The sequence below is a fragment of the Drosophila kikkawai genome, chromosome 3L (assembly GCF_030179895.1).
Source record: "Drosophila kikkawai strain 14028-0561.14 chromosome 3L, DkikHiC1v2, whole genome shotgun sequence".
Classification (NCBI taxonomy): domain Eukaryota; kingdom Metazoa; phylum Arthropoda; class Insecta; order Diptera; family Drosophilidae; genus Drosophila; species Drosophila kikkawai.
The window spans coordinates 8560812-8586697 of record NC_091730.1 but is presented as its reverse complement, the minus strand read 5'-3'; the positions used below and the strand labels follow the sequence as shown (position 1 = coordinate 8586697).

Sequence of the window (25886 nt, the reverse complement as noted above, 5' to 3'; positions counted from 1 at the left end):
CAGGCAGCAGACGTTGCCCATGATGATGGCCCTTGAGCTGAGACTCTGGAGAGGCCCTGGATTCTGCTGCAGGTTCTTATTACGACGACAACGATGATGATGATGATGATGATGATGATGATGATGGTGAGGAGGATGCTGAGAATGCCCACAGCTTGAATTTCAGACATGCGCCGCCGCTCCAGCAAATTCGAGTTCGGTTTTTTGTACACTCGCACTTCGTCTTTTCTCGTTTCGCTGGCACAGCTTTCGATAGATGCTAATCTATCTTTATTGTGCCAAAGATGTGGAGAGGACGACGAGTCGTCGTACGAACCGATGAGGGTACAAAAAGACAACCTGGCGACCCTCTTTCCTGACCCTCTTCTTATCCAGCTCCGACTCCTATAAATACCATTCGCAATCGTCGTGGCATGTCTTGAATTTCATTTGGGTTCGATTTTGGTTTGAACGAATCGATTCGCTCGTGTTTGTGGGACCCCAAGGAGCAACTTTCAATGTTTGCTTAAGTTCGCCAAGCTCAAGATGACTAGACTCAAAAGATTTATCAAGGTGGAGATGGAGTGCAGTGTAATTGGGGATGATAAATTCCATTAATCGAATTAAACGACATTTGTCAATCTATATTTATACTTTTGAGGGGGTGAATTTCATATAAATGGAGAGGGCGGTGTTAGGAATTGTTGACTAAATTCTTTATATGACACATTTTGAATAAACTTTTTCACTGAACAAAAAATAAATCACATTGAAATAAAATTACTATGGCAACATAAAGGGAGTAAAGATATATAATATCCTTTCGGAAAGATTAAAAAAGATAGCTGGTTCCCTTGAGATATTTTAAATCAAAGGTTAACATGGAAACAATTTTATTTCTGGAGTTTTTAGATTTATTGCAGGAGAATGATTTAAAATATGTTTAAAAATTTAATCCTAAATAAATATCTTGAATAATTAATTTTAAATAAAATTAAGACTAAGAAAGAAGAGAAAAAAAAGTAATTATTTATCATTGAATATATCATTATCACCATTATTAATTATTATAATTATAATTATATATTAAATTTTTACAATTTTAAAAGTACTAGTAAGATAAAATGTTCTTAAAATATTTTTTAAATAAATAAAGAATAACTTTCCGACTATAAAAATGGCATCTAGGATTCATAGCCTTTAAAAAGTATTGCCTACTTATTAGGGTTAGTCATACGAGTCCTACGAGAATCAAAAAATCATTCTGGCGATGGATACTCTTGTCTAATCAATCTGAAATTTGGTATATAGGAAAAATTCTAGGACCAAAGAATAATGAAATCAAAAGATCATTCAAGATAAAATTGCAAATGCCAAAATATACCCCAATTATAAGTAATTCCAAAATGATTTCACAAGATACAAAGCTTCCACCACCACCACATAGAAACCACCACCAAAATTTTCTCTTTTACTATACTACATGTATATAAAGCCACAAGATGTAGAGCCCCGATATGGAAAAGGCAATAAACTCGTATTAGCTACAGCAGGACGGCGCGGGGATTGGAATTGGAATCGGGACTGGGATTACCAAGAGTCTTCGATGTCGACAGTGACGCCGGCTGCTCTGCCGGCTTCGGGGCAGTGGCATGGAATCGAGATTGGAGCAAAGGGAAACGGAAAATGGACAGAGGAAGCAGCGGAACAGCGGAACAGCGGCACTAGAGGGGCACAAGGCACAAAGGAAATTACTAGGAAAAATTCAGGTCCCTATGGTGCTTTTGGGTGCGACAGAATAGATACTCACTCGTACACACAATGATATGTGGCAGGGCAGGACGGGACAGGGCAAGGCTGGCAGGGGATATAGGGCCAAGGGACGCAGTTAGACTGGGTACACCGGCAGATAATCAGAGAAGCCGACTGGACGACGGACAACATACAAGGGACGCTGCAGGCGGACACCACATATAGATTATACACTGGGAAAAGATGGGGAGATACCAGCCGAGATACTCTCTCTTGCACATATATAGCACCAACCTCGAGGGACCTAAACCTCGAACCTCGAGCTGCCATCGGAATGGCATGGCATGGCATGGCCTGACATGGAATCCCAGCGAGCACACTGGGGCCAAGGCCCGGGACCTAATCAAAAAAGGTAATGGAAAAATACTATCTCGGGTCGTGGCAACGATTTCACAATGCCCGGGAAGCGGGGGAGGACGAGAGGATGCCAGGCCGGTGTGGCGGGATGTGATGTTCGGTTCGATATAATACATAACCATAATAAATTCCATGGCTAAATCCCCGCATCTGGCTCTCCAGAAAAAGGTCATAATAGATGAGCTTAGACGAGTTCTGGGCGAGTGGGCGGGAGGCAGGCGGTCCTCCCTATTACAGTGGAGCATTAGTACTTAAAATTATGATGTGGAATAATAAATATATTTTGCAGATCTAAGCTTTTTTTATTCTTTTTTTTTAATTAGCTTTTTAGAAAGAGGTTTTTATATTTTCATTAAATTTATAAGTAGCAACAATATGGTTATTTTTCAAGTTTGTTTCGAATATTTCAAGTTTTCTTAAGAGCATAAATTTAAGTTAAATTTTGTAACAACAGAAATGATGAAAGAAGTTATGTAAAATATGAATTTAAAACTATTATATATTTTTATGGATTGCTCTGTTGTCCTTAGATTCCTGAAATAATTTTCTCCTCCAGCTAATTAAATTACAGTCCATCAACCTTGAGGAAATTCGATTTATAGACGCCCGACTGTGTATATAATTCGGTCCTTGTCCAAATGTGTGTCCTAGAGTGTGGGTGTGTGTGTGCTTGTAGGGTTCCCTGCTCATCGCAATCACTTGGATTCAGAGTCATGAAATGGCAAAAGGAAAGGTCATTTTCTTCCAATGCTCTCCAGCTCGTTTTCTAAAGGTTGCCAAGGGCTTATCCCCGTGCGCGCTCCTCCTTGCCACCCAACTGACCGACCCTCCTTCACCGCATTTGGAGAAAAGTTTCCTTGGCACTGGTCAGTGGCCGATAGCTGCTGAAATATAATATAATAGAGTCAAGTCATCGTCATCGTCAACCCGAGCATCCAAGAAGGAAAGTCCAGAGCGGAGTCCCCAAGCGCCCAGACCTCCCATTAGCACCACCCACAGGCCGCCTTACGCCCCACCGCAGAGGTTGATGCTGTGGTTTTATACCTTTTCCAATACTTTTCCTTATGTACACACACCTAATATATATACACATAGAGCTGGCGGGATATAAGTATATAGAATGAATGCGATTTCCCACCACCGAGCGACACATAATCGTATCGAAAATGGAAGGGAACCGAACAGAACCGAAAAGACGAACCCAAACTGAGCGTTATCCATTTGTATCTTGGACTTGTATTAAAACTAATCCATCAAAAGGCTTTCGACCTAATGCTTTGTTTTTTGTTTAGTCCCACATTGTTGTTATTCTTTGCGGCTGCTGCTGCTGCTGCTGCGGCCAGCTCTGCCGGCTTTGCAGTCGAGGCTCTAGTTATTTATACGCTCAATCCCAATAGCAATCCCAGTTCCAATCTCAAACCCAATCGCCTACCAAACCGGGCAGCGATACTTCAGGTTACAGTCGTATATATACAAGATACACATGCCAGCGGTAGTATATCTCAGCAGCCTCGGCACTGCAGCATCTCTAAGATAGCCCTAGTAATGTGTGTGTGTATCAGTATGAGTATCTGTGAGTTTTGGCTGGAATTGGAATGGTATGGATTTTCTGTACGTGCGCTCATACTTGTACTCGCGTATATATATTATACTAGTTGCCATGGCACTTCTCCGCTAACGGATGTCGAGACTGAAATGAATGCCTATAATGAATGTCCCAAGAAGAACCCGAATCCGAGCATCTCTCGCAACCACCACTCACGACTTGGACTCGGCGCTTATATGAAGTATCCCATAAGAAAACTCGTTTAAATTGGATCGATGCCAAAGCAAAATTTTATACTTACAAGTCAGGCCATTCGAGTGGACCCAAGAGCGGAGAAGAACAAGCTAAGATCGTTTAAGGTTTTATTAGGGTTTAGCTGGGAGATAGGGATCAGTAGATAGGGATATTTTATTCAAGAGAATTTAAGGACTCGAAATATTGAATTAAAGGGGATCTCTTGAAAGTAGGGAAGTCCAAGTTGATCGCTTTTTATGATAAATAAATAATTTAAAACCTAAGATCAAGCTTGAATTTAATATTAAGAATTATGTTATGTCAGTCATTAATATTTTAAATACATACTTCAATTAAAGCTCCCTAAAATTTGTATTATTTTCCCAAAACAAGGTTCACCCCAAATACCTTTAATAAAGCCCAACAAGTCAATAATAATAATACCCAAAAATAGTTATAATTACTAACATTGGTGTGGGTAAACCCACACATGTAAGTCCCATACTGTCACTATATCTGCCTCAAGCATATAGATACCGGAATTCCAAGTGAATTTCGTCAGACCCACAACCGAAACCAATCATTCACCTGAATAAAAGATATATAAACAGATATATACACACAGAAACGGAGGGAGATGGAGGATGGGAGGCAGTTGCCATAGCGAGCACTACGTAAGCCCAAAACCCGAAAACCCATCAGAGATACATCTATGTACAAACCCCGACCCAACTGAAGCCATAAAACGCACCCCAAAGGTAGGACGAGATGACAGGTTGGGCTTCGGTTTCAGGTTCGGGTTCCGAGCTCGGGTCTCTCTGGGTCTTCGGGCATATATATCGCCGATGGCTGACAGTCGAGACGCTGCGACCGACAAATGACACCATCCTCCCTACCGCCCTTATCCTGCTCTGGTCTTTTCTGTTGTGTCCTTCTGACGTTTCCACGTTCCGACGCCCTGGCTCCTGGTATTTTTGTTGCTGTCGCTGCCGCAGAGTGTTTGTTTTGTACGTCTTACGGCAACGCCAGCGTCGACAGCGACTGCGACGCCACTCTTGGAGAGCGATGCTGGCAGCTTGGATATTTTTCGCAAAAAGATGGGGTTTTTTAATAAAATTATAAATTATTTTAGGAATTTAATATTTAAAAAGCTTTCGGGCTTATGTGAAAACTTTCTTTAGGAACATAGAATTGGTCATATAAGTAAAATATATCTCTGAAAGATACTTAGTAGTTTATTATATTTATTATTTCGCTAAGAAATATTAACAAAATAAATATTTAAAATTAAATTTATATATTTAAATATTTATATTTCTTGAAATATTTTATTATTTTATCTTTAGTTTATTCTATTTTTGAAGTATTAAATATTTTAAACAAGTTTCATTTCAAATTTTAGATATCTTTTTTTCAAATAAAGCTCTAAGAATTTTGAAAACATATTTTTAACATCTAAATATATTCTTTTAACTAAACATGTTATATCCTCTCTCTTGAGCGGACAGCTTCGCGGACAAGGCTTAAAATACATCAAAAAGTAGGTTGCAATGAATCTAAGTATCTGTGTTATTTTTAGATATTTCTAAAGCATCTCTGTTGGCAAGGTGCTTTGGCTCTCATCCGTCCTTGTTAACGTCTGAGCTTCTTCAGCTACTGCTGCTGCTGCGCTGCTCCTGGCTCTGCTTCTGCCTCTGCCTCTGCCACTGCCGCTGTCTCTGCTGCGGTCGCAGTCGCAGTCAGTGCCTTAGGTTTTTTTGGTTTGGCATGGCATGGCTTGGCCCGGCTTGTTTGGGATTAAATATTTCCTATAGATGGGAAAAACGAGTCGGTCGGGGTCGTTCGTCGAGTCGATGTAGCCATAGCTATGGCTGTGGCGATGATGATGTCGCTAGTTTCGTACACTCCAACTCGGTGCACGTTCACTCTGTGCTGAACGTTCGTGGGCAGCGGTTCTCGCAGCGCGTTTAGCGGATATTTTTCCCCGAGTTTTCCATTTCCCTGGTGGTTTGAATCCGGGCAGAGACATTATATATTATCTCGCATATATATCGCGCAAACTTGGAGAAGGTCTTGACTTTCGAGCGGTGTTTCGTGGATATATAAACCGCAGCCGATACGTTTTTCGGTTGCTCCGGATGTGAGTACCACTGTGCGGATGGGCAATTTGTGTGTGATGATGATGATGTAGGGCGAGTGGGCGTGGGATGTACCAGTGTGTGATGTAAACAAATCGGGGTCTTGAGATTCTGTCGCCGTCGCTGTCGGCGCCTGCTTGTTCTTGTAATTAAAAAAAAAAAAACCGCATTTGCATGCCGGTGTGTGTGTTTTGTGTGTGTTTTCTGTGTTTTGAAAAATCCCCACTTTTGTTTTTGTTTGAATTTCTTAGACATCGCGGCGTCTGCTGCTGCTTCGACGCTGACCGCGGCAGCGGTTTGTTTTGGTTTTTGCATTTTGTTTGTTTGATTTTCGGCGTTTATTTATTTTTTTGGTTTTCCAGTGTGTGTGTGTGTGTGTGTCAGCAGTGTTTATGGGGGGTGTGATAAGGGGACATTGCCCCACTGATTTGGCGCCAATTGAATGGGAGGAAGTCCTTGAAGCGGCCAAGGACACTTTTATGAGGGGGCGTGAACACTAAGTGGGTGTTGATTCCGCAATTGGGTGATTCGATTCAAATGGTGCATGTCTAATAGGTAAAGCTGCTTATTGGTGATTTATAAGTTGGGCTTCTGATAAGAAAAGCTACTTATGAATGGTTTATAGATCCATTTTTATAAATACAAATATTTTTTTATGAATTAAGAGTGGTTTATTGGCTTTATTTATATTTAACAAAAGGTTTTAATGTGGTTATATGGTTGTATTTAATTTTAAGAAAAGGTTTTGACGTTTTGTTATCCTAAGGATTTATTTTTGTGTACAAAAAGTAATTTTCAAGAACTTATTAAAAGTTGCTTGTACAGAAATGACTACAATAACTTTTTCTTTTCATTAATTGTTAAATAGCCATCCATCTTGGAGCCGTCGGTGTATATATTGAGGTATTGAGCACGGTCCTGGCCTGGCTTCTAGTCATTAGGACCCTCAACTATTGTTGTGTTTACATCCGGGCATGTTCTGGGTATCATGTAGTCAGATGTACTGCTCTTGTCTCGACCAATTGAACTGTGCCCGAATCCTTGTAGCGACAGATTTCCAGATGCAACCAGACGTTCCTGCTGTCAGTTGTGCTTGGTTATCTAGGGGATAAAAATCTAGGGATATCTAGGGGATAAAAACAAGTTATTAATGATTTATATAAAAAGGGATTTTTATTAGTTAATACAAGTTAATTGGAGGCCATTCTAAAAGCACATTTAACCCCTAATTTGGCTTTATTTGTGTTTGTGGCTAAGCTGGTTTACATTACCCCAATTATAAATGTAATTACAGAGAGCACTTGATGTAGAGAACCTATAAATAAAAATATACAAATATATAAAATTAAAATCATAATAAAATTACTTTCAAAAAAGCCAATATAATTATTTTCCATGTTTTGGGTATTATTTCCTATTATTTCCTATTCGTCATAAATCTTGTTCACTTCTCTTCCAAACTAGTATAAACCATTTGCTATCTATATCTCACTTTAATGACCTCATAGACCATACCCACCAGATACAAACATAACGAATGCCATACAATATAACACATATAGGCCAGCAGCATAGTCTGTTTCTTTATTCCCATGAGTGTATATCTTCCCCTCAAATCTGAAATAATTCACATATACACACACAGCATATCGAAATCAAGGCATGCTGACATGCCAAGCTATATAACATCCATTTATGCGCTGCTAAAACCAGCCCAAAAAGGTCCAACCAAACCACCTTGAGATACAAGAGATAAATAAGTAAAGTAAACTCATGCCATAGCCCGAGCCCAAGACGAAAAACCAATCGCAAAATTACCTGACATCGTGAGCATCGTCGAGTGAAACCCAAAACTACCAGCTTAATCCCCGGGCGGTGGGAATCTGAAGGGGAATATGCTATAGTATATCCATATATAGACAAAGGGGCAGGTCGAGAGGTAGGATGGTTTGCGTTAGGTAGAACGTAGAAACGAACCAAAAAACGAGCCAAAAAACCGAACCGAACTGAAAACTTCCTAGGCAAACACAATGGCTGAGAGATACTGCGATACAGAGATACAAAAGATATGTTGGGCCAACAAAAGGGAGCCCGAACTGAAGTTGAGGCTGTGTTCGGTAATGGCAAATGGGATTGGGATTGGGACCAAGACCAGGGACCTGGGCCCAGGACCGAAACCGGGGCATCATCTTGATTGCTCCGATGATAATGACGCTGCACGAAATTTCCCGAAGAACCCAGGAGCTAAGGCAGCTTAGGCAGCAGCAGAAGTAGCAGCAACAGCAACATCGACGACGACGACGACGACGAAGACCAAAACGTATAGGCAGCCATTAGGGTGATTCTGTGGGAGGGGAATCTCCAGCCGAGGAGCTGGAGGAGGTGAAGAAGGCGAGGGCGGGAAATACCCCTGGGGGCCCAGGGAATGGCGAGGGACAACTCTCGAGGCGATTAAGATAAAGTGCCAATCGATATAAGGGAAAGAAACGTAAGAACTGGCGAACTGAGCGAGCTGAGATGTCGAGATACTCGTACTTGGAGCTACATCCAAGTCCGCGTCCACGTCCAACGTCCGTATCCGATGCTGTGTATATATGTACACTAAGCGACGAGTTAATAGTGTAGTTTACTTCATTTCGTTAATAAAAATAATTACAATTTTATTGTAAAATTTCGATATACATTTTTTCTGTTTTAAATATTAAATAATATAATTTATAGAATAACTAGAAAACTTCAAAGGTTTTGAGAGGTTTATCCTGTTTTTATACCCTTGCAGGGTATTATAATCTTTAAGAATCTTTAATTTATTATAATAACATATATCGCTCATCCTGGGTAACCTTTAAAACATAGCATTGCATACTTTTATGGATCTTATTTAGTGATTTGAAATCTCAAGAGTTTTAAGTTTTCTTAAAATTTAATTTAAGACAAAAATAAATAATAAATGAGCTCTTACATTAAAAGATAATTCCCAAAATATATTATCATACTCTTTTTAAATGTTCTCAAAAACCTTCACTATTCTCATGGCCTATGCTGTGAATATATAGCCATACTCAGACTCAGACTCAGAGCCATACCCGTAGCCATAGCTTGGGCCATAGAGAGCGACATAAAAGGAAATATAAAACCATTTATAAAGCGAGTCAGTCAGGGGAGATTTGAATTGGAATTGATGGTGTAGTGCACTCGACATCGTGATAGTATGTGTGTGTACGAATAGTATCTGTGTGTGTATCAGCACACACACACACAGCAAAAGGAAGACGAAGCCGAAGCATAGACGAAGCGCAGTCGCGTTGTGTGTCAAGGTGCGAGTATCTTCAAGATGGAAAGTGGAAGGGTTCGGTGCCTTGGGCTTGGGTTTGCGCTGGGGTTTGAGATTCGGTTTTGGTTTGGGTTTTCAGGCTGAGAAACTTTGACGCTGGCTGCGCTGCTCCTGCTTCCAAGAAGTTTCCGGCGCAAAAACTTTGCTTGAGAGTAGAACGAACAGCTGCGTAAGGAAATCCAGTAAGAGACCAGAGACTGCTAGAAAGAGATGTGCAACAGTGAGCAACCCCTAAGCTGGCTCAAGTCCGGATATAAAACCCAATTTCGTAAATCCGTGTCAACGGTAAAACAACAAGGGGAATCACCGGACATAGGCTTAGGTAAAATTCCTGAAAATCTGAAACAAATTCAATCCAACTGAAAGGCACTTCTTTAGCCATCATAGAGTCTGAAGCTATAAAAACCATACTATAAAAGTACTACTGGTGAAACGGACATGCTGTTCGCATTAAGTCATCTCGATCTCGAATCTCAATCTCGATCTCTCCGGGGAGCAGTGCTAATCCGAAGACCGGCTCTCTGACTCAGACAGGTGGCTCTGGATCCGTGACTCAGCAGCCGAGACTGACTATAAACATCTTTGGGAGGGAGGTTGCGAAAAGGGGGCGCGACCCAGAAATTCGTTCGCTTTAGCCGAGCTTTGCTGTTTACAATCTCCAATGGTGTGTATCCGTCAGATACCAGATACAAAGTGGGTGTCTCTGTATGAGTACTCCCCGATATGGAGCGTTGGGGGTATGGCTCCGGTTCTGGTTTTTGGGTCTGTATCGATTTACGAAGGCGTATAAGGCTTATAACTAATGTTAATGGGTTAAGCAGATGTGTGTAGTTTTGTAGATGTATCTGTAACTATATCAATAGTATGTATCTGTAGCTATATCTGTATCTTCTGCCTTGTATATCTTGTATTCCCCTTGACTCTCTGAAGTGGACGCTATGCAAGACCTCGAGGTCGTGTCTATATACTTATATATAATTTTTTATTAATAAATATGGTTTTTAGTTTGCCACAATCTGATGAGTCATGTGAGCTCGTGAGTTGATTGAGTTCAAGTCCCCAGCGAATAGAGCACTAGCTTGTGGATCGAATTCATCATAAATTTGTTATAACTGTCCTTCTGCGTTACTCGAAAAGCTGATTCATTGGGAATGTTTACCTGAATTTCTCAGAAAACAATGCTGCTTGGGGATTTTACAATGTTTTAAGATTGGAAAACAGGGAATTGTGAATTGATATTTATTATTCTGGCGCCTAGGGGATTCAAATGGACAACCATTTTGACAAGTACCGTTAATCACAGGACTGCCAGACTTGTTGCTCCTTGCCAGACCTATTCAATTCCAAAAGGACTTTGGCAGCGGAATAAACCAAATCAGAAAAGGCAGACGAGCAGAAATTGTGTTAAATATTTTTCAATTCCTTTAATTATAAGCTAATTATCTCTTTACTAACTTTTGTTTTCTTTCCATTTCCAGATCCCGTTGGTGGTTTTTTATTTTCATCCCATTCCGTGGCTTGGCGAAGCGTCAGCGACGCCCAGCTCTTCAAGATTTAAGATTCGGGGCCAACAGCAATTCCAACCGCAGCCCGAGATGCCCACCATCCGGCGCTGCTGCATCATCGGCTGCCTGTCCAATTCGCGTCAGCATCCGAGTATGCAGTTCTTTGCCTTTCCACGCCCCGAGAATCCCTTCCACAAGCTGTGGAAGGAGGCCTGCCACGCCTCCCTGCGCCGGATTGTGCCCTTCAAAAAGCCCGTGGTGTGTGCCCTGCACTTTGATCCCAGTGTCCTGGGCGGACGACGGCTTCAGTCCAATGCCTTGCCCACGCTACGGCTGGAGGTGCCCTCAAATCTAGAGGCCGTGGAGCAGCAGGCAATGGTGGAGGAGATCGAGCGGAGCAGGAAGTGTGCCTACATCAATGCCGTCGTCTACGAGTGGCTGGTGCGGGCCAACATAAATCCGCAGCTAAGGGGCAGCATCACCCACGGCATGATCAAGGACAAGGCGGAGAATGCCCGCCAGGTGATCGGGAGCACCTCGTTTATCGCCGACAATCGCTGGCTGAACCGCTTTCGGGAGACGCATCTCCAGGGCTTTGCCCAAAAACTGGCCAGCAATCAGCTAAAGTCCTTGGGCTCTTCCCTCTGGATTCCTGACATAGTGCAGGACCTGGCTCATCTCTTTCCGCCCGCTAGTGCTGAACGGGTGGCCAAGCTGGAGGAGATGCCCGAACAGTACATGAGCTACATGCAGCAGTATGGCGAGTACGAGGAGGATGACGACAGTATGGATGTCAAGGAGCAGAGCTACCAGGAGCAGCAACAGCAGCAGCAACACTTTGCTCTTCAACAGCAACACATGCAGCAGCAGCAGCAGCAAATGGGCCATCCGTGGCCACCGTTTGCAGGACATCCTGGGCATCCGCCTCATCCAGGATTCGCCAGCTTCAATGACTTCTACTTCGAGCGCCACCAGCAGCAGATGCAGCAGCAACTCCAACAGCAGCAGCAGCAGCAAATGCAGCAACAGCAGCCACAGTTCCCACCTTCCATGCCGCCGCAAAGGGAACCCTTTCAGCCGCAACTGCCGCCCAATGTGCCTCCCCAGAGAGCCAGTCCCTTCCAGCCGGTGCAGTTGGCCAAGCGGCCAAAAATGGAGTCTCCCGACGATGATGAGGTGCAGGAAATCAACTCGGCGGTGACCTCACCACCACTTGCTCCCGCAGAATCAGCCAAGGGCAGTCGCAGTTCAAGTCCCAAGGAACAGAATAACAACAGTAGCGGAGGAAGAGACAGTGCCAGCAGCAAGGAGAATGCTCCTAAGGGCGGCGGACCCAGCGGGAAGTCCACGCCAGCACTCTCCGTCAAAGGCAAGGATTCACCGGCGCCAGTCAAAGCAGCCTCTGCTCCCACCTCACCTAAAAAGATCGCCAACGGCAGCAGCAATTCCTCCGGCAGCCAAACCAATGGTCACCCATCTCCGGAACCCGAGCAGAAGAAGGCGGTGGCGATGCTAAACGAACTGGATAGCTACACGCAGGCACTGGAGTACCTGAAGCCGCTGGAGGATTTTGTCCTCTTCAAGGAGAACTTCCGAGCGATTGGGTTGCTCTCTCAGCTGGAATTGGTGCTGCGCAAGGGCGACAAGGCCACGCTGGTCGAGGGTTAAGAGGACGACTACTGGGGTTTTCGGTCCACAGGACAACGAGCACAAAACACAAATGTGATGAACTGTGTACATATGTATCAAAAAATAGTATTATTAATTTTTCATAAAGAATATCCTCTCACAGAAGCTGAAAATAACTAAATAATTTATTAATTACAATAAGAAAATTAAAATAGAATTTTAATATTGAATGGAAAAAGTATTTTAATTGGATGGATGCATGGGAAACTTTCTGTTTTGTATTTTTCAATTAGAATTGTTTATCACAATTTATTATTTTAATTTTTTCATTAAAGCATTTAAAAAAACGTTAATCGTTATCGACTGTTATAAATAAATCAGTCTGGCAACGCTTCCTTGAATAAGAGTGACCATATATAAGAGTTCAATAATAAACACAAACAGCACTTGGTCACTCTAAGTCAATGTTTACGTTTTTCTGCGAAAAATCAGCAAATTGTTGCTAAAAAACGTTATTATTATTAACAAAACTGGCCCAAAACCGCACAAATGTCGCTGCTCAATCAATACGAGCAGCAGTATGCATCGCTAATAGCCGAAATCACCGCCCATATTGGACGGTTACAGCAGCAGAACAACAACAGTGAGTTCACAACCCATTTTCCTGCCAGCCATGATTAATTTGAACCTGTGTTTCCCTTAGGTGAACGCAACGATTTGTGCAGCAAGATCGATGCCAGTCTGCCGGAAGCCCAGGAGCTGCTGGAGCAGATGGGCCTTGAGGTTCGCGAACTGAATCCCACCCAGCGCAGCAGCTTCAATGGTAAACTGCAGGTGGCACAGGCCGAGCTGAAGCGCCTGCAGGCGGAGTACAGACAGACCAAGGACAAGCAGCGCGCCCAGGCACACAACACCTTCACCACCTTGGATCTGGGCGATAGCTACGAGGATGTGACCATCAGCACCGATCAGCGGCAGCGATTGCTGGACAACTCGGAGCAGATCGAACGCACGGGCAACCGGCTAACCGAAGGCTATCGCGTGGCTTTGGAAACGGAACAGTTGGGCGCCCAGGTGCTGAATGACCTGCATCATCAGCGGGAGACGCTCCAGGGAGCCAGAGCTCGCTTAAGGGAAACCAATGCCGAGATCAGTCGAGCCTCGCGCACCTTGAACAACATGATGTTGAGGGCTATGCGCGAGAAGGTGGTCCTCTATGGCGTTGGTGTCTGCTTTGTGGTAGCCGTGGGCGTCAGCATTTACCTAACCTTTGCTCCCGGCTCCTCGGTCACCTCGTAGTCATCCACGTAGCTCAGAAATAACCAATGATAGTTCGATTGTAGGCCAAGTTTAGCCATTCCAATTTGTCGTATGTTGATTATTTATTGTTTTAGCATATATTTTACCTTTACGCGTTACATATTCCGTGGAAGAAAGCTTCAAACTTACGCACTAAGCTAAATACGCTCTAGGGTGGGTGCATTAGTTTTACCAGAAAAATGTTTAGGAACAAAGAGTAATCCCTGGGTTACACAATTTTATACGTAAAACCAAAAACTTTGTATTATATTTTGCCCTAAGAAAATTTCCATAAAAAAATAACATTTCCCTTTAGAAATTTGCACCAAAAACATTTTTTTCAGCTCCCCAAAAATGCAATCCACCCTAAGTTACGTGTACAAAGTTTAAGTAGTTAATGTTTGGCATTGACTTGGCGCCTGGATTATTATAATAATAGTAACCTAATCCTAATCTATGACTCGTGTTCGCATCCGGGACGTGTTTCGCATTAAATTCGAAATTAAATATTCATATTCATAGCCAAAAACTGTTAATAAATAAATCATAAATACAGTAAAATGCATTTCTGCAAGCATTGAGCTTGGGCTTCCTAGCCGAACTCAATGTTCCCCAACTGCTAGCAGCCACAGGAGGAGGCATCCTCCTCGTTCATCACCGCATCGCTGGCCGTGTCAACCTGGAAGCTCTTCTGCTCCAGGGCCTGCAGCTCCATTTTGGAACGATTGGCGTGCACGAGCTGCCTGGAGATATCGCGGAACATTTCCTCTACGCCGGCACCGCTGCGACAGGAGGTCTTGTAGGTGGCACTGATCAGCGAGTGACACTGCTCGCAGAAGGCCTCCACCTCCTCGTCACTAACCTCCGGCTCCCTGCCCTCCAGATCGCTCTTGTTGCCGCAAATGAAGATCTTGGCATTCTCCGCATAGGTCACAATGTCCAGGAGGTGCTGCGACAGAGAGTGAAACGAGGCGGCGTTGTCCAGGGCAAACACGAGAATGGCTCCCTCGGCGAATTTGTAATACGACGAGGTGACCGAGGCCACGCGTTCCATGCCGCCAGTGTCCCAGAGTTGGAGCTGTTGGCGGTAGAATATGTAATACACATATGTTAAATTGCAAGACACGGTCTTACCTTGATCTGCTTCTCTGCTATATTATATTCCCGATCGATATGATCCAATCCCAGCGTGGATTTCCTGTCCGTGTCCGTGACAAATGTGTTGGTGGCGAACCGCCGGAACAGGGAGCTCTTGCCCACGCCATAGTCACCGCACAGGATCACCTTCTGCTTGGGTATGCGCATCGTGGCCATGACTTCGACTTAACTTTGATTTCAGCCAAAAAATAATCCAATTACTTTGCACCTGCAGACAACAAAGCGCCAACAGCTGTTCCTCCTGAAGAAAAACAACACCTGGAAAGTGCTGCCAGTCTGCTCCACCACAGTGTTATCGATAGGCAGCTCGATAATTACTATCAAGTTTGAATATTTAAAAATATCAACTAATAAAATGGTTTTGATTTCCTTTTAATATATTTGTTTTATATGATGGAAGTGAAGTAAAAGTGCCAAGAAATCACTCAAGTTCTAGGTATTTTTGATTAATTAATACTCGGAAGCTGCTTAAATGAAAGGGGTTTCTTATCAAGCTGGTGATTAAGCGCGCTTACAAACTTATGAATGAACCTTATCAGGGAACTTGTTTGCGAATTTTAAGTGAGTGTTACAGAATATTATTATATATAAATGAGAGTATACATAAGATGATATTTTGGGGAAGCTGCAGTAGTCAGTGATACGTCGGTGCAAGCTGATGATTTCGTATAAAAATCACAGCATTAAAATTATTATAAGTTTTAACGTTCGATTATGTATGTATGTGTATATAGTGTTACCTTTAGTTATTAGTTAAACATGTCACTTTTGCTGGTAACTCTCTTGGCCTGCTCTGCCGTCGTGACTCATGGTAAACAAATAAATCAAAAGTTATCTGTTTTTATAAGTAAATTTCTAATTAAAGGGAAAGCTGGTTACGGGCCGGGAGAGCAGGATTGGGGCTACGTGGACGTGCGTCCCGGAGCTCACATGTTCTACTGGCTTTACTACACCACCGCCAATGTTTCAAGTTACACGGAGCGACCACTGGCCATTTGGCTACAAGAAGGTCCTGGAACATCTTCCACTGGATTTGGTAATTTTAAAGAACTCGGACCCCTAGATTTGAAGGGTAATGAGCGCAACTGGACCTGGGTTAAGGATATGAATGTCCTGTTCATCGACAGTCCTGTGGGCTCTGGTTTTAGCTATGTGGATAACGCAACCCTATACACCACCACCAATAAGGAGATAGCTCTTGATCTAGTGGAGATGATGAAGGGCTTCTACAAACTGCATCCTGAATTCGAGACAGTGCCGTTGCACATCTTTTCCCAGAGCTACGGAGGAAAGGCCGCTGCAGAATTTGCCTTGGAGCTTTACTATGCCAAGGAGCGAGGGGAGCTAAGAAGTAATATTACATCGGTGGAGCTTGGAAGTCCTTGGGTCTCCCCGATCGACTCAATCCTAGCCTGGGGACCACTGCTACGGGAGTTGGGCATTGTGGACCAAGATGGATTCGATGCCATCATGTATTCAGCAAAAACCACAGCTCAGCTGGTGAAGCAAGACAACTGGATCCAGGCCGCCATTCAGTGCCTACACACTCAGGAGGAGGTGCGAAAGGCCTCCGAAGGTGTTGACTTCTACAACACAATGAAGAAAACAAATTTGCCAGAGGATCCCGAAGAGGAGGATGCTGAAGGTGACAATTCGAGTTAATCTCTAAAATCACATTAATTTAAAATTTAATAATTAGTACCCTTAATGAAGGGTCCTGTTTCCAAGATCCTGGGAATCCCCGAGGCGGTGGTTTATGACTTACAGAGTGATGCAGTCTTTTATAACCAAAGGGCTGACTTCATGAAACCGGTCATTCACATAGGTAAGCCAGATGCTTATCTTAATATTCACTTATAGTATTAACTGACCCGTCTATAGTGAACGAATTGCTGGAGAAGACTCCGCTGAAGGTGAGCGTAGCCACTGGTAATCTGGACCTGATTTGCGCCACTCCTGGCAACGTTAATTGGATAGCCAAGCTGGAGTGGAGCGGAAAGAGGGAGTATCTGTGGGCGCCTCGAACCACCATCAACGTAGATGGTATCTTGGAGGGCTACCAGAAGACTGGCGGAAACTTCACCCTGTTCTGGATCAACCGCAGTGGCCACTCCATTCCGGCAGATAATCCTGCAGCCATGAGCCACGTCCTGCGGCAGATAACTTCTGTCGGCTAGATTTCGCAACATTATTTGTATCTCAACTATATATATATATATATATAAATGAAAAATCCCATAACGAACCAGTTCGATAGGCCTTGCTATCAATTTGTTAAATAATCAACAGGCACCAGCCACTGATAGTGGTTCTTACCTTTAAATAAAGCCACGAGCCGCACCATGGCCTGCAGTTGAAGATGTCGCTTTTGCTGCTAACATTCCTGGCGTGCCTTGCCGCCTTGGCCCACGGTAAGTGTCGTAAATCAAGTGCTATCTCCCAGAAGGGAAGGCAGGTTGTGTTGTAAATAAGAAGCTATATCTTAAAAAAGTTAATTGGAAATCCCAGGCAAGCCCGGTTACGGACCCGGGGAACAGGACTGGGGCTATGTGGACGTGCGCCCCGGCGCCCACATGTTCTACTGGCTTTACTACACCACCGCCAATGTTTCGGACTATACGGATAGGCCTCTGGCCATTTGGCTACAAGGAGGTCCTGGGGCTTCCTCCACCGGATACGGAAACTTCGAGGAGCTGGGACCCGTCGATCTGTATGGCGATTGGCGCAGCTGGACCTGGGTGAAGGATATGAATGTCCTGTTTATCGACAATCCCGTGGGCAGTGGTTATAGCTATGTGGATAACACCGCTTTTTACACGGCCACCAACAAGGAAATAGCCCTTGACTTGGTCGAGCTGATGAAGGGCTTTTATAAGCTGCATCCCGAGTTCGAGGCGGTTCCCCTGCACATTTTTTGCGAGAGTTACGGCGGTAAGATGGCCCCTGAGTTTGCTTTGGAGCTGTACTACGCCAAAGAGCGGGGTGAGGTAAAGAGCAATCTCACCTCGGTAGCTCTGGGTGATCCCTGGACATCGCCCATCGATTCTGTCCTGGCCTGGGGGCCTTTCCTCAAGGAACTGGGAATTGTGGATCACGAGGGTTACCGGGCCATTCAGGAGGCTGCAAACTTGACAGCCCAACTGGTCGAGCAGGAGCGATGGATCCAAGCCACCTATCAGTGGGGCAACACGCAGTGGGAGGTGATGAAGGCCTCCAAGGGCGTGGACTTCTACAATGTGCTGAAGGAGACGGCAGGCGGCCGCTATCAAAGACAACTGTCAATGAGCCCTGAAGGTGAGTCCAAGGAAATAACTTTAAATATGTTAATATAACTTTTAAATATTTGTTTTAGAACGTATTTTCCGAACCATGGTCAAATTCGATATCGACGAAGATCGCACTAAGCTGCTGGAGGATCTGATGCGAGGCCCTGTGGCCGAAACCCTGGGCATCCCCTCGAACGTGGTGTGGGGTTCACAGAGTGGAACCACTTTTGATATCCACAGAACCGACTTTATGAAGCCAGTTATTCACATTGGTGGGGGATCTCTTTTTTGAATTATTATGACAAAATTATTTATCAACACTTTTCGCAGTGAACGAACTACTGGAGAAGACTCCCCTGAAGGTGGGCGTGTTCTCAGGTGGCCTGGATCTAATCTGTGCCACTCCTGGCACCGTCAACTGGATCGCCCAGCTGGATTGGAGCCGCCGGGATGAGTACCTGGCTGCTCCGCGTAATGCCATCACAGTGGATCGCATTCTGGAGGGTTATCAGAAGACTGGAGGCAACTTCACCATGTACTGGATCAACCGCAGCGGTCACATGGCTCCGGCTGATAACCCAGCTGCCATGAGCCATGTCCTGCGCCAGTTTACCAATTTTGGGTAGATCAATTGTCGATTTTTTAAAATAAAAAGGAGTATAAAATTTAAATATGTTGTAACAAACACACTCACCGAGCGTTGTCCACCTCAACACGCTCTGTCTACTTTTTCTGCTCGGCAGGCTCAGGGAAAATGGGCGTGGGTTTTGTGTTGACATGAACAATGGTGCTACATAACTAATATTGTAGACAGAGATACTCTAGCTGGGGATATGGTAAATAATATGAATCAGACGAAGGAAGTGTACCTATTGAAGATGAGGCTCCGATGTTATTGGCCTCAATCTAAACCCTCCCAACCTGTGAAGTCCATTCAGGCTCCACCCTTATACAACCAATGCTCTACATCCCCTTAGGTGCCCAACAAGATATCAAATTAGTTCATTTTCAAAGTCATATAATTGCAGGCTGAGATAATATTGAAAGACATTTTCCTAAATCTAATCCTTAAGCCTAAGTTTACGTTATTTACGTTACGAGACCTCTTATTGAGTCAGTTTGTTTTAGATCCAATGAAAGGAAATAAAATTTAAGATAAGAAAGAACGCTTTTTCCTTTTTTACTTTACATTAAATAGATTAACTTATTAATATTCTTTTGAATCAATTAATTAATTAAGATGTGCAAACTATTTCAGAAGTCTTGGCGAAATTATAAGGATGGGTTCAGTTTTATTTTGTTGTTTTGCGGCTAGGCCGTACTCACGCTTTCTCCATCGACGTCAGCAGGCCTGATGACTGGTGATGTGTAGCTGTATGTGTTTTAAGTTATTTGAGGGACAAAACGATATTATAATTGCCAAATCTCCCAAAAAAAATTGCTAAATTACGACCGAAAAGGTTTATAAGTACGAATTCTTAAATCAAAAGCTCCTATATGCAAAATTAATTATATTTTAGACACTATCATTCATGTTTATCCGCTCCTGGAGCAGAGTGTGGGCCGGATCAGCCACCAGCTCTCAATACGGATATGTAATGCTACTTCCGTCGTTCGCGCTGATGAAGATGACACGCACTATGTGCGACAGGGATGGCCGCAATCCCTTGCGTGAGGCGTGAGCGGAACGAGACCAGCCCGCCAAGGTGTGGATGCGGCAGAGCGCACGCGATGTGGCAAAGATGCACGGCGATGTGGCAAAGAACGATGTGGCCACGAAAAAGACACACGGCGATCCAATAGGTGCGCCGAAGAAAAGCACGGTGATCCAATATGTGCACCGTGTGAGGGAACGGCGATCCAATATGCGCGCCGTGTGAGGGAACGGTGACACGTTAGCGAGGCGGTAAAGAAAATCCAAATCGAGGATCACCGCAATCGGCACGTGTATGGCCGCCGAAATGGGAAGCGCAGCCCCACGCTGTGCGTGCGAATGCTCCGATGACACGTGGCGTTGATCCCGCTGAGAAGCCACAGACAATGCCAACGATGAATGCCACAAATGACTGCCACCTCACGTGGTGGGCAATTGCTGGCAAAAACAATGCCGGTCGCTTGGACGACTCTGCCGATACGGCTGACGCAATATACGTTAGAGCACTAAATTTACTTAATATGGGTATGATTCGCTTTAACAAATACTGTCGGATCGACACGATGCTTGCGGATTTAGGATCGACAAAAATTAATCCGAACTCGGGGACGCCTTGTGAGAAAGAGAACGGAAGTGAGGGGATCCAATGTGACCGTGGCTTGCAAAAATCCTGTTCGCGAATTTTTGTGGTCTTTTTTAGGTCCTATCGCATATTAGCGATTTGGCAGGATCGTAACTTTAACAGCCCGGTTGTTTGAAAAATGTGGGCGATAAAACTTATCGAGTTGCCACACTGGCTCGATTCCCACAACCACAGCTTTGATTTTTAGTCCCTGTGATTAACAATAAAAGCTGAAAAAGGAATCAAGAGCAATCACCAGATATCCTTGGCATGAAATCTACCCAGTTCCTTTCCGTTCATGTCCTCTAAGAGGTAAATTGACTGTCCAATTCTTGCCTTCACTCGGGCCTTGATACCTACAGGAGCGAGTTTCGCATTAAAATCCTTTGCTGCGTTGCTAAGTACAAAATTCCTTTTGACTACTTCTTGGCCAACCTCAAAAGAACGGGGTCTTGTTCGAAGATTGTAAGACTTTTGGTTTGCCTCGTAAGCCTTATTCAAATGTTTGCCGATGTTAGAACGAATCCTTTGGAATTCGTCAGTTTTTGTCAGGCTTACTTCGCCTTCTGCAAGAAGGTTTAGTTTACGCAGCAGTTTGTAGTCATGACCGTGGGATATCATGTGTTGACCAAAAACAACATGATAAGGCGATAAACCGATGGATTGGTGAATCGAGTTACGAAGAGAGCAGTTGATGCTACTGAGAAATGTGTCCCATTCGCGTTGGTCGGTGCGAATATATGCTCTTAAAGCAGCATTGATTGAACGGTTGACTCTCTCAGCACTGTTGGATTGTGGAGCATAGGCACCAGTAAACATATGACGAACGCCATATTTCGAAAGGAAGTCAGAGAAATCACGGCTTTTAAATTGAGTTCCGTTATCACTGACGACTGTTTCGGGTACACCAAAGCATGAAAATATTTCATCGCGCAATATATTGATGACCACTTTAGCCGTAAACTTTTTCACTGCTTTTAGAAAGGTGAATTTGGAAAAGTGATCAAGAATAATCAATATTCCAATATTGCCGGAATTGGAGCGCGGAAATGGCCCTATAAAATCGAGATAAAGTCTTTGGAATATCCTTTCACTTTGCACTTGTGCTCCCATTGGTGGTTTTAAAGAATGGGTAGGATATTTTGTGGTCTGGCATGTTTCGCAATTTCGAATGTAATCACGAACGTTGATAACCATGTTTGGCCAATAGAAACGTCGTCTGATACGCTCTAGGCATTTGGCCATTCCACAATGAGCAGATGTTGGTTGGTCGTGAGCCGAACTAATTACACTTTGACGCAACGACTCAGGAACGAAAAGTTTCCAGCAATCGTCTGGTGAAACGTCATAAGAATTGGGGAACGTTGCACGATGATAGATGAACTCATCTATGACTTTGAAATCCGGTGATTTCAGAGATTTGAATTTGTCTCTGAGAGCGGAGTACTCTTCCGATTGAAAAGCGCTTGATGATAGGTCAATTTCGGGATAAATTTCAAGGTCTATTGCAGAGATGTCAATCTCTTCGAACGATCGAGTCAAAGCATCTGCCACCACATTTTCGGTTCCTTTGCGATGTTCGATTTGGAAAGAAAAACCCTGTAGCTTGATAGCCCATCTTGCCAATCTACCGCTTAGATCCGATTGGTTCATTAGCCATCGAAGACTTGAGTGATCGGTTACTACCTTAAAGCTATGACCGTCAATGTACATTCTGAACTTTTTAATTGCTAACACTACAGCCATGCATTCGAGTTCCGTAACTGTATAGTTACGCTGGGCTTTGTTTAGCTTTTTGGACATGAACGCTATGGGACGCTCACAACCGGAATCGTCGCATTGAGCTAGAACTGCACCCACTCCATGTAGTGAAGCATCACACTGCAAAATGAATGGTTTGTCGTAATTGGGATGAACAAGGCAAGGAGCAGAGCATAACTTAGCCTTGATGTTTTCGAAAGCTTCTTGGGCATTATCGTTCCAACTTAGTGTTTTGCCACGTAGTTGTTCCGTCAGATGGAAAATGACTGTGGAATAGTTGGATATGAACCGCTGGTACCAACCAGTCATACCAAGAAATCTTCGGAGCTGTTTTTGGGTCTTCGGAACCGGAAATTCGCTCACGGCTGCGATTTTGTTTGGATTTATTTGAAGAGTACCTTCACCCACCAGGTAACCAAGGTAGTCTACAGTTTTCAGGCAGAATTGACTTTTCTGAACGTTTATTGTTAATCCAGCCTTACGCAATTGGGTAGCTACTTCGGATAAATGCAGAAGATGTTCTTCGAAGTTGTTTGACAAAACAAGCAGGTCATCGAGGTAGACTAACACATGCGATTTTAATTGATAGGGAATAACCAAGTCCATTAATCGGCACATGGTTTGTGGAGCGTTTGACAATCCAAAAGGCATCCTCTTGAATTGATATAGCGGACGATTCGGAACGGTAAAAGCAGTTTTGGCACGAGATTCTTGATCTAAACAGATCTGCCAAAAGGCATCTTTGAGGTCAATTTTGGATATGCAGTGTACGGGTGGAAGTCGACTCAGCAATCCATCCATTATAGGGATGGGGTATGCGTCCTTCACCGTGACTGCATTCAATTTCCTTGCATCGAGACAAAATCGTACCTTGCCCGGCTTGATGTGCAAGATAACTGGAGAAGACCAAGGCGATGAAGGAGCCTCTTCGATGACATCCATTTTAATCATGCGGTCGATTTCTTCACATAAAAGTTTTTCTTTAGCTGGTGAAAGTGGATAGAATCGTTGCTTTATTGCCTTTGCATTGGATGTGTCGATATTGTGCTCTAACAACCTAGTTAATCCTAAGCCCTCGTTCTCGAATGATGGAAAAAAGTCTATTACTTTCTGCAATTTTGATTTTTGTAAATCGGACAATCTCACATTATTCGAGTGTTCTTCCGGTTCACAGTTAATTTCGTTGATCGCAACTGTTTGCTTGATCGAAATGCCAAAATTTTGCCAAAAATCCATTCCGCATATAACTTCATGCTTTATCGAAGGTACTATCAGGAATTCAAAGTTGTCACTAATTGAGTTATAAGTCAGGGGAATGTGTATCGTGCCTGCAACATATTGCGATTGCCCATCAGCGGTTCTCACTACCGATTTAAATTTATTAAACGGCTTAGCTGAAATTATTTGTTTTGCTAGCTCACCACCTATAACGCTTTTGTTGGCGCCACTGTCCAAGAGAGCTAAATACGGTTGACCAAATATTTCTATGTTTGTAAAAGGCCGAATATCGCTTTTGTTTTGTGCGATTGAGGAAATCATAAAACGATTTAATGATCGCTTACGAGTCCAAAATTTACGAATTCGCCGTGAAGATCGCTGTTTGCGACGATAAACAGGATTAGCTTGCAAAATTTGGGATCTACGCTTTGCGTACTCCTGTACCCGCAAATGGTAAGGGGTAAAAGGTTTGGTTTCTGATATGTCTGGTTGAAAGGTAGGCAAAATGGAATGAACATCATTTGCCACAAAATCTGGTTCTGTTGGTATTTTCGAAGCTAGCGGCGGACATCCGTTTTCTTCGCGTAACGAATGTCCTTCTTGGGGTTTTCCGAAACCGAATTACATTTTGCACAGTTGGGCTTATACACCTCCGGTGTTCCACAACCATAACAAAAAATACGACGAGGTTTAATGCAATTGTGGTAACTGTGGCCTGTTTCCTCACAGTTCCAGCACTTAATTTTCTCAGCCGTCTTAACTACACAAATTTCATCCTCGACCTCACGTTCTTCCTCCGACTGAGATTCTGAATCTTCTTCCTGCAGAATTGCGTTAACGAAACGCTTGCTTGGGTTCGAACGTTGAATGGGCTTCATTCGGGTGTTAAGAAAGAATTCTTCGTGCCTGTGACACTCCTTTCGCAATGTTGCTAAGTTTGGGGTGTCAATGTGCAATAATTCGTGCTTGATCTCCGGTCTGAGATTATGACGAACTTCTACCGCAATTTCACTGTCCTGCATTGGTTCACGAAGGGAATCTGCGATGGAAAGCATTGCATCCAAAAAGTCATCAAAATTTTCCGTGTTACCCTGTTTGCGTCTACGCATGGCACATTTAATCTCACGATCAGATCTCTGATCTTGATATCTTTCCTTTAAACGCCTGCAAAGCAAGTTCCAATTCATGTTATCTGCCGATCTATGAACGCGCCAGTAAAAGGCTAATGCAGGGCCTGCGAACAGTAAGTTAGCAAAATGGGAGAGAAGTTCAAAGTTGCCGTTCAGGCATTGTGAAGTGAGGCAATTGACACGGTAAATAAAATCTTCTATAGCAATGTCGTTAGCTGAACCACTAAATTTAATACGCCAATTGGATATAATATTCGAAATTCTGTCTGGTCGATCCAGAGAGAGATCACTTCGATCACTGCGAAAATCTGGTGAATTCCTAGCCTGTTGAATGTTGTTTCGATCTGAGTTGGCATCGGAACCGTCTCGACTGAAATCTCGCTGCGGCTCACCTTGTCCATTATTGGCAAATGTGGACCTATTCAATTGTGTGAACGCCAAAGTTATTTGTTCTGTAACTGACTGCAGCATGTTAGCTTGGAAGGTCTGCATTGACTTCTGAATCAATTTTTCCACGTGATCTTCCGTTACCACCCTCGAGTCTGAGTTACCCTCGCTACGAATTTCCTGCAGTGAATTTTGCTCAGAACCACCGTTTTGCTTTGCCGCATTTCGCGACGCTGAACGTGTCTGTACCTTGTGTCCCTGAGATCTACTAAGAGGAGCCGAATGAGGTCCTACCTCGGGTTGAGAGAAAGTTTGGCCACACCTGGGGCATTTGTCGTTGTTCTTGCTATAATTGTCAAGGCAAAGCTTGTGGAAAGAATGCTTGCAACGGGCTTCAAGTAAATCCAGATTACACACTGGTCCGTTGCAGATGATGCAATTTGCAGACTCATCAGTCTGAAGATCTACTAAATTTTCATTGCTGTGTGTCAACATTTTTGACGCTTTTCGAAATATAAAACAAAAAAACGAAATGAGATACGGTAAGATAAGATAAGATACGATATAACGAAAACAAACTGGTCGTTCGAGATGAATACGATATACGATAAATGAGAAATGCAGTTTAGGTCTTACCCTGGGTAGTATAGCAATTGGTTGTGTCATTCAATAGGTACAAATGTTGTAAACGGAATGTAAATAAAGGGTAGTAAAATAAATATCAATTTATTTTGTCTTACCAATTAGAAGAGTAACTAGCCGAATCTATCCAGCCAGATAAAATCTCGATCCTAACTGATAAGAAGGTAGTGTTTGAATATTGAAATCCTGGTATAGAACCGACTTTGAATCAGAAC

At 43.5% G+C, this 25886-nt stretch overlaps 5 protein-coding genes across 7 annotated transcripts; 4 read left to right on the top strand and 1 right to left on the bottom strand.

Moving 5' to 3' along the window:
• The first annotated feature begins 5879 nt into the window (after nt 1-5879).
• Nucleotides 5880-12693, top strand: LOC108080404 (uncharacterized). The gene is made up of 2 exons (XM_017164112.3): nt 5880-6068; nt 10879-12693. Exon 2 carries the CDS (start codon nt 10996-10998, stop codon nt 12571-12573), a length of 1578 nt encoding a protein of 525 aa, XP_017019601.1. The 5' UTR covers nt 5880-6068; nt 10879-10995; the 3' UTR covers nt 12574-12693.
• A 286-nt stretch (nt 12694-12979) lies between these two features.
• Vti1a (Vesicle transport through interaction with t-SNAREs 1a) lies at nt 12980-14388 on the top strand. Its single transcript, XM_017164108.3, has 2 exons — nt 12980-13177; nt 13238-14388. Exons 1-2 carry the CDS (start codon nt 13084-13086, stop codon nt 13831-13833), a joined length of 690 nt encoding a protein of 229 aa, XP_017019597.1. The 5' UTR covers nt 12980-13083; the 3' UTR covers nt 13834-14388.
• Nucleotides 14324-15322, bottom strand: RabX6 (RAS oncogene family member RabX6). The gene is made up of 2 exons (XM_017164109.3): nt 14968-15322; nt 14324-14911 (listed from the first exon to the last, which is right to left on the bottom strand). Exons 1-2 carry the CDS (start codon nt 15145-15147, stop codon nt 14453-14455), a joined length of 639 nt encoding a protein of 212 aa, XP_017019598.1. The 5' UTR covers nt 15148-15322; the 3' UTR covers nt 14324-14452.
• Nucleotides 15323-15615: 293 nt separating this feature from the next.
• Nucleotides 15616-17239, top strand: LOC108072681 (retinoid-inducible serine carboxypeptidase-like). 3 transcript variants are annotated; one of them, XM_070286071.1, is made up of 5 exons: nt 15617-15802; nt 15857-16027; nt 16270-16636; nt 16691-16816; nt 16873-17239. In XM_070286071.1, the coding sequence occupies exons 1-5, from the start codon at nt 15800-15802 to the stop codon at nt 17166-17168; spliced, it is 963 nt and encodes a 320-aa protein (XP_070142172.1). In that variant the 5' UTR covers nt 15617-15799; the 3' UTR covers nt 17169-17239. The 3 variants fall into 3 exon arrangements, 2 of the variants coding, with proteins under 2 accessions (XP_017030417.1, XP_070142172.1); XR_005990883.2 differs by having other exon boundaries at nt 15616-15802; nt 15857-16636; nt 16705-16816; nt 16873-17009; XM_017174928.3 differs by having other exon boundaries at nt 15616-15802; nt 15857-16636.
• Nucleotides 17240-17292: 53 nt separating this feature from the next.
• Nucleotides 17293-18928, top strand: LOC108080255 (retinoid-inducible serine carboxypeptidase-like). The gene is made up of 4 exons (XM_017174914.2): nt 17293-17402; nt 17500-18285; nt 18344-18529; nt 18588-18928. The coding sequence occupies exons 1-4, from the start codon at nt 17351-17353 to the stop codon at nt 18881-18883; spliced, it is 1320 nt and encodes a 439-aa protein (XP_017030403.1). The 5' UTR covers nt 17293-17350; the 3' UTR covers nt 18884-18928.
• The last annotated feature ends 6958 nt before the right edge of the window (nt 18929-25886 follow it).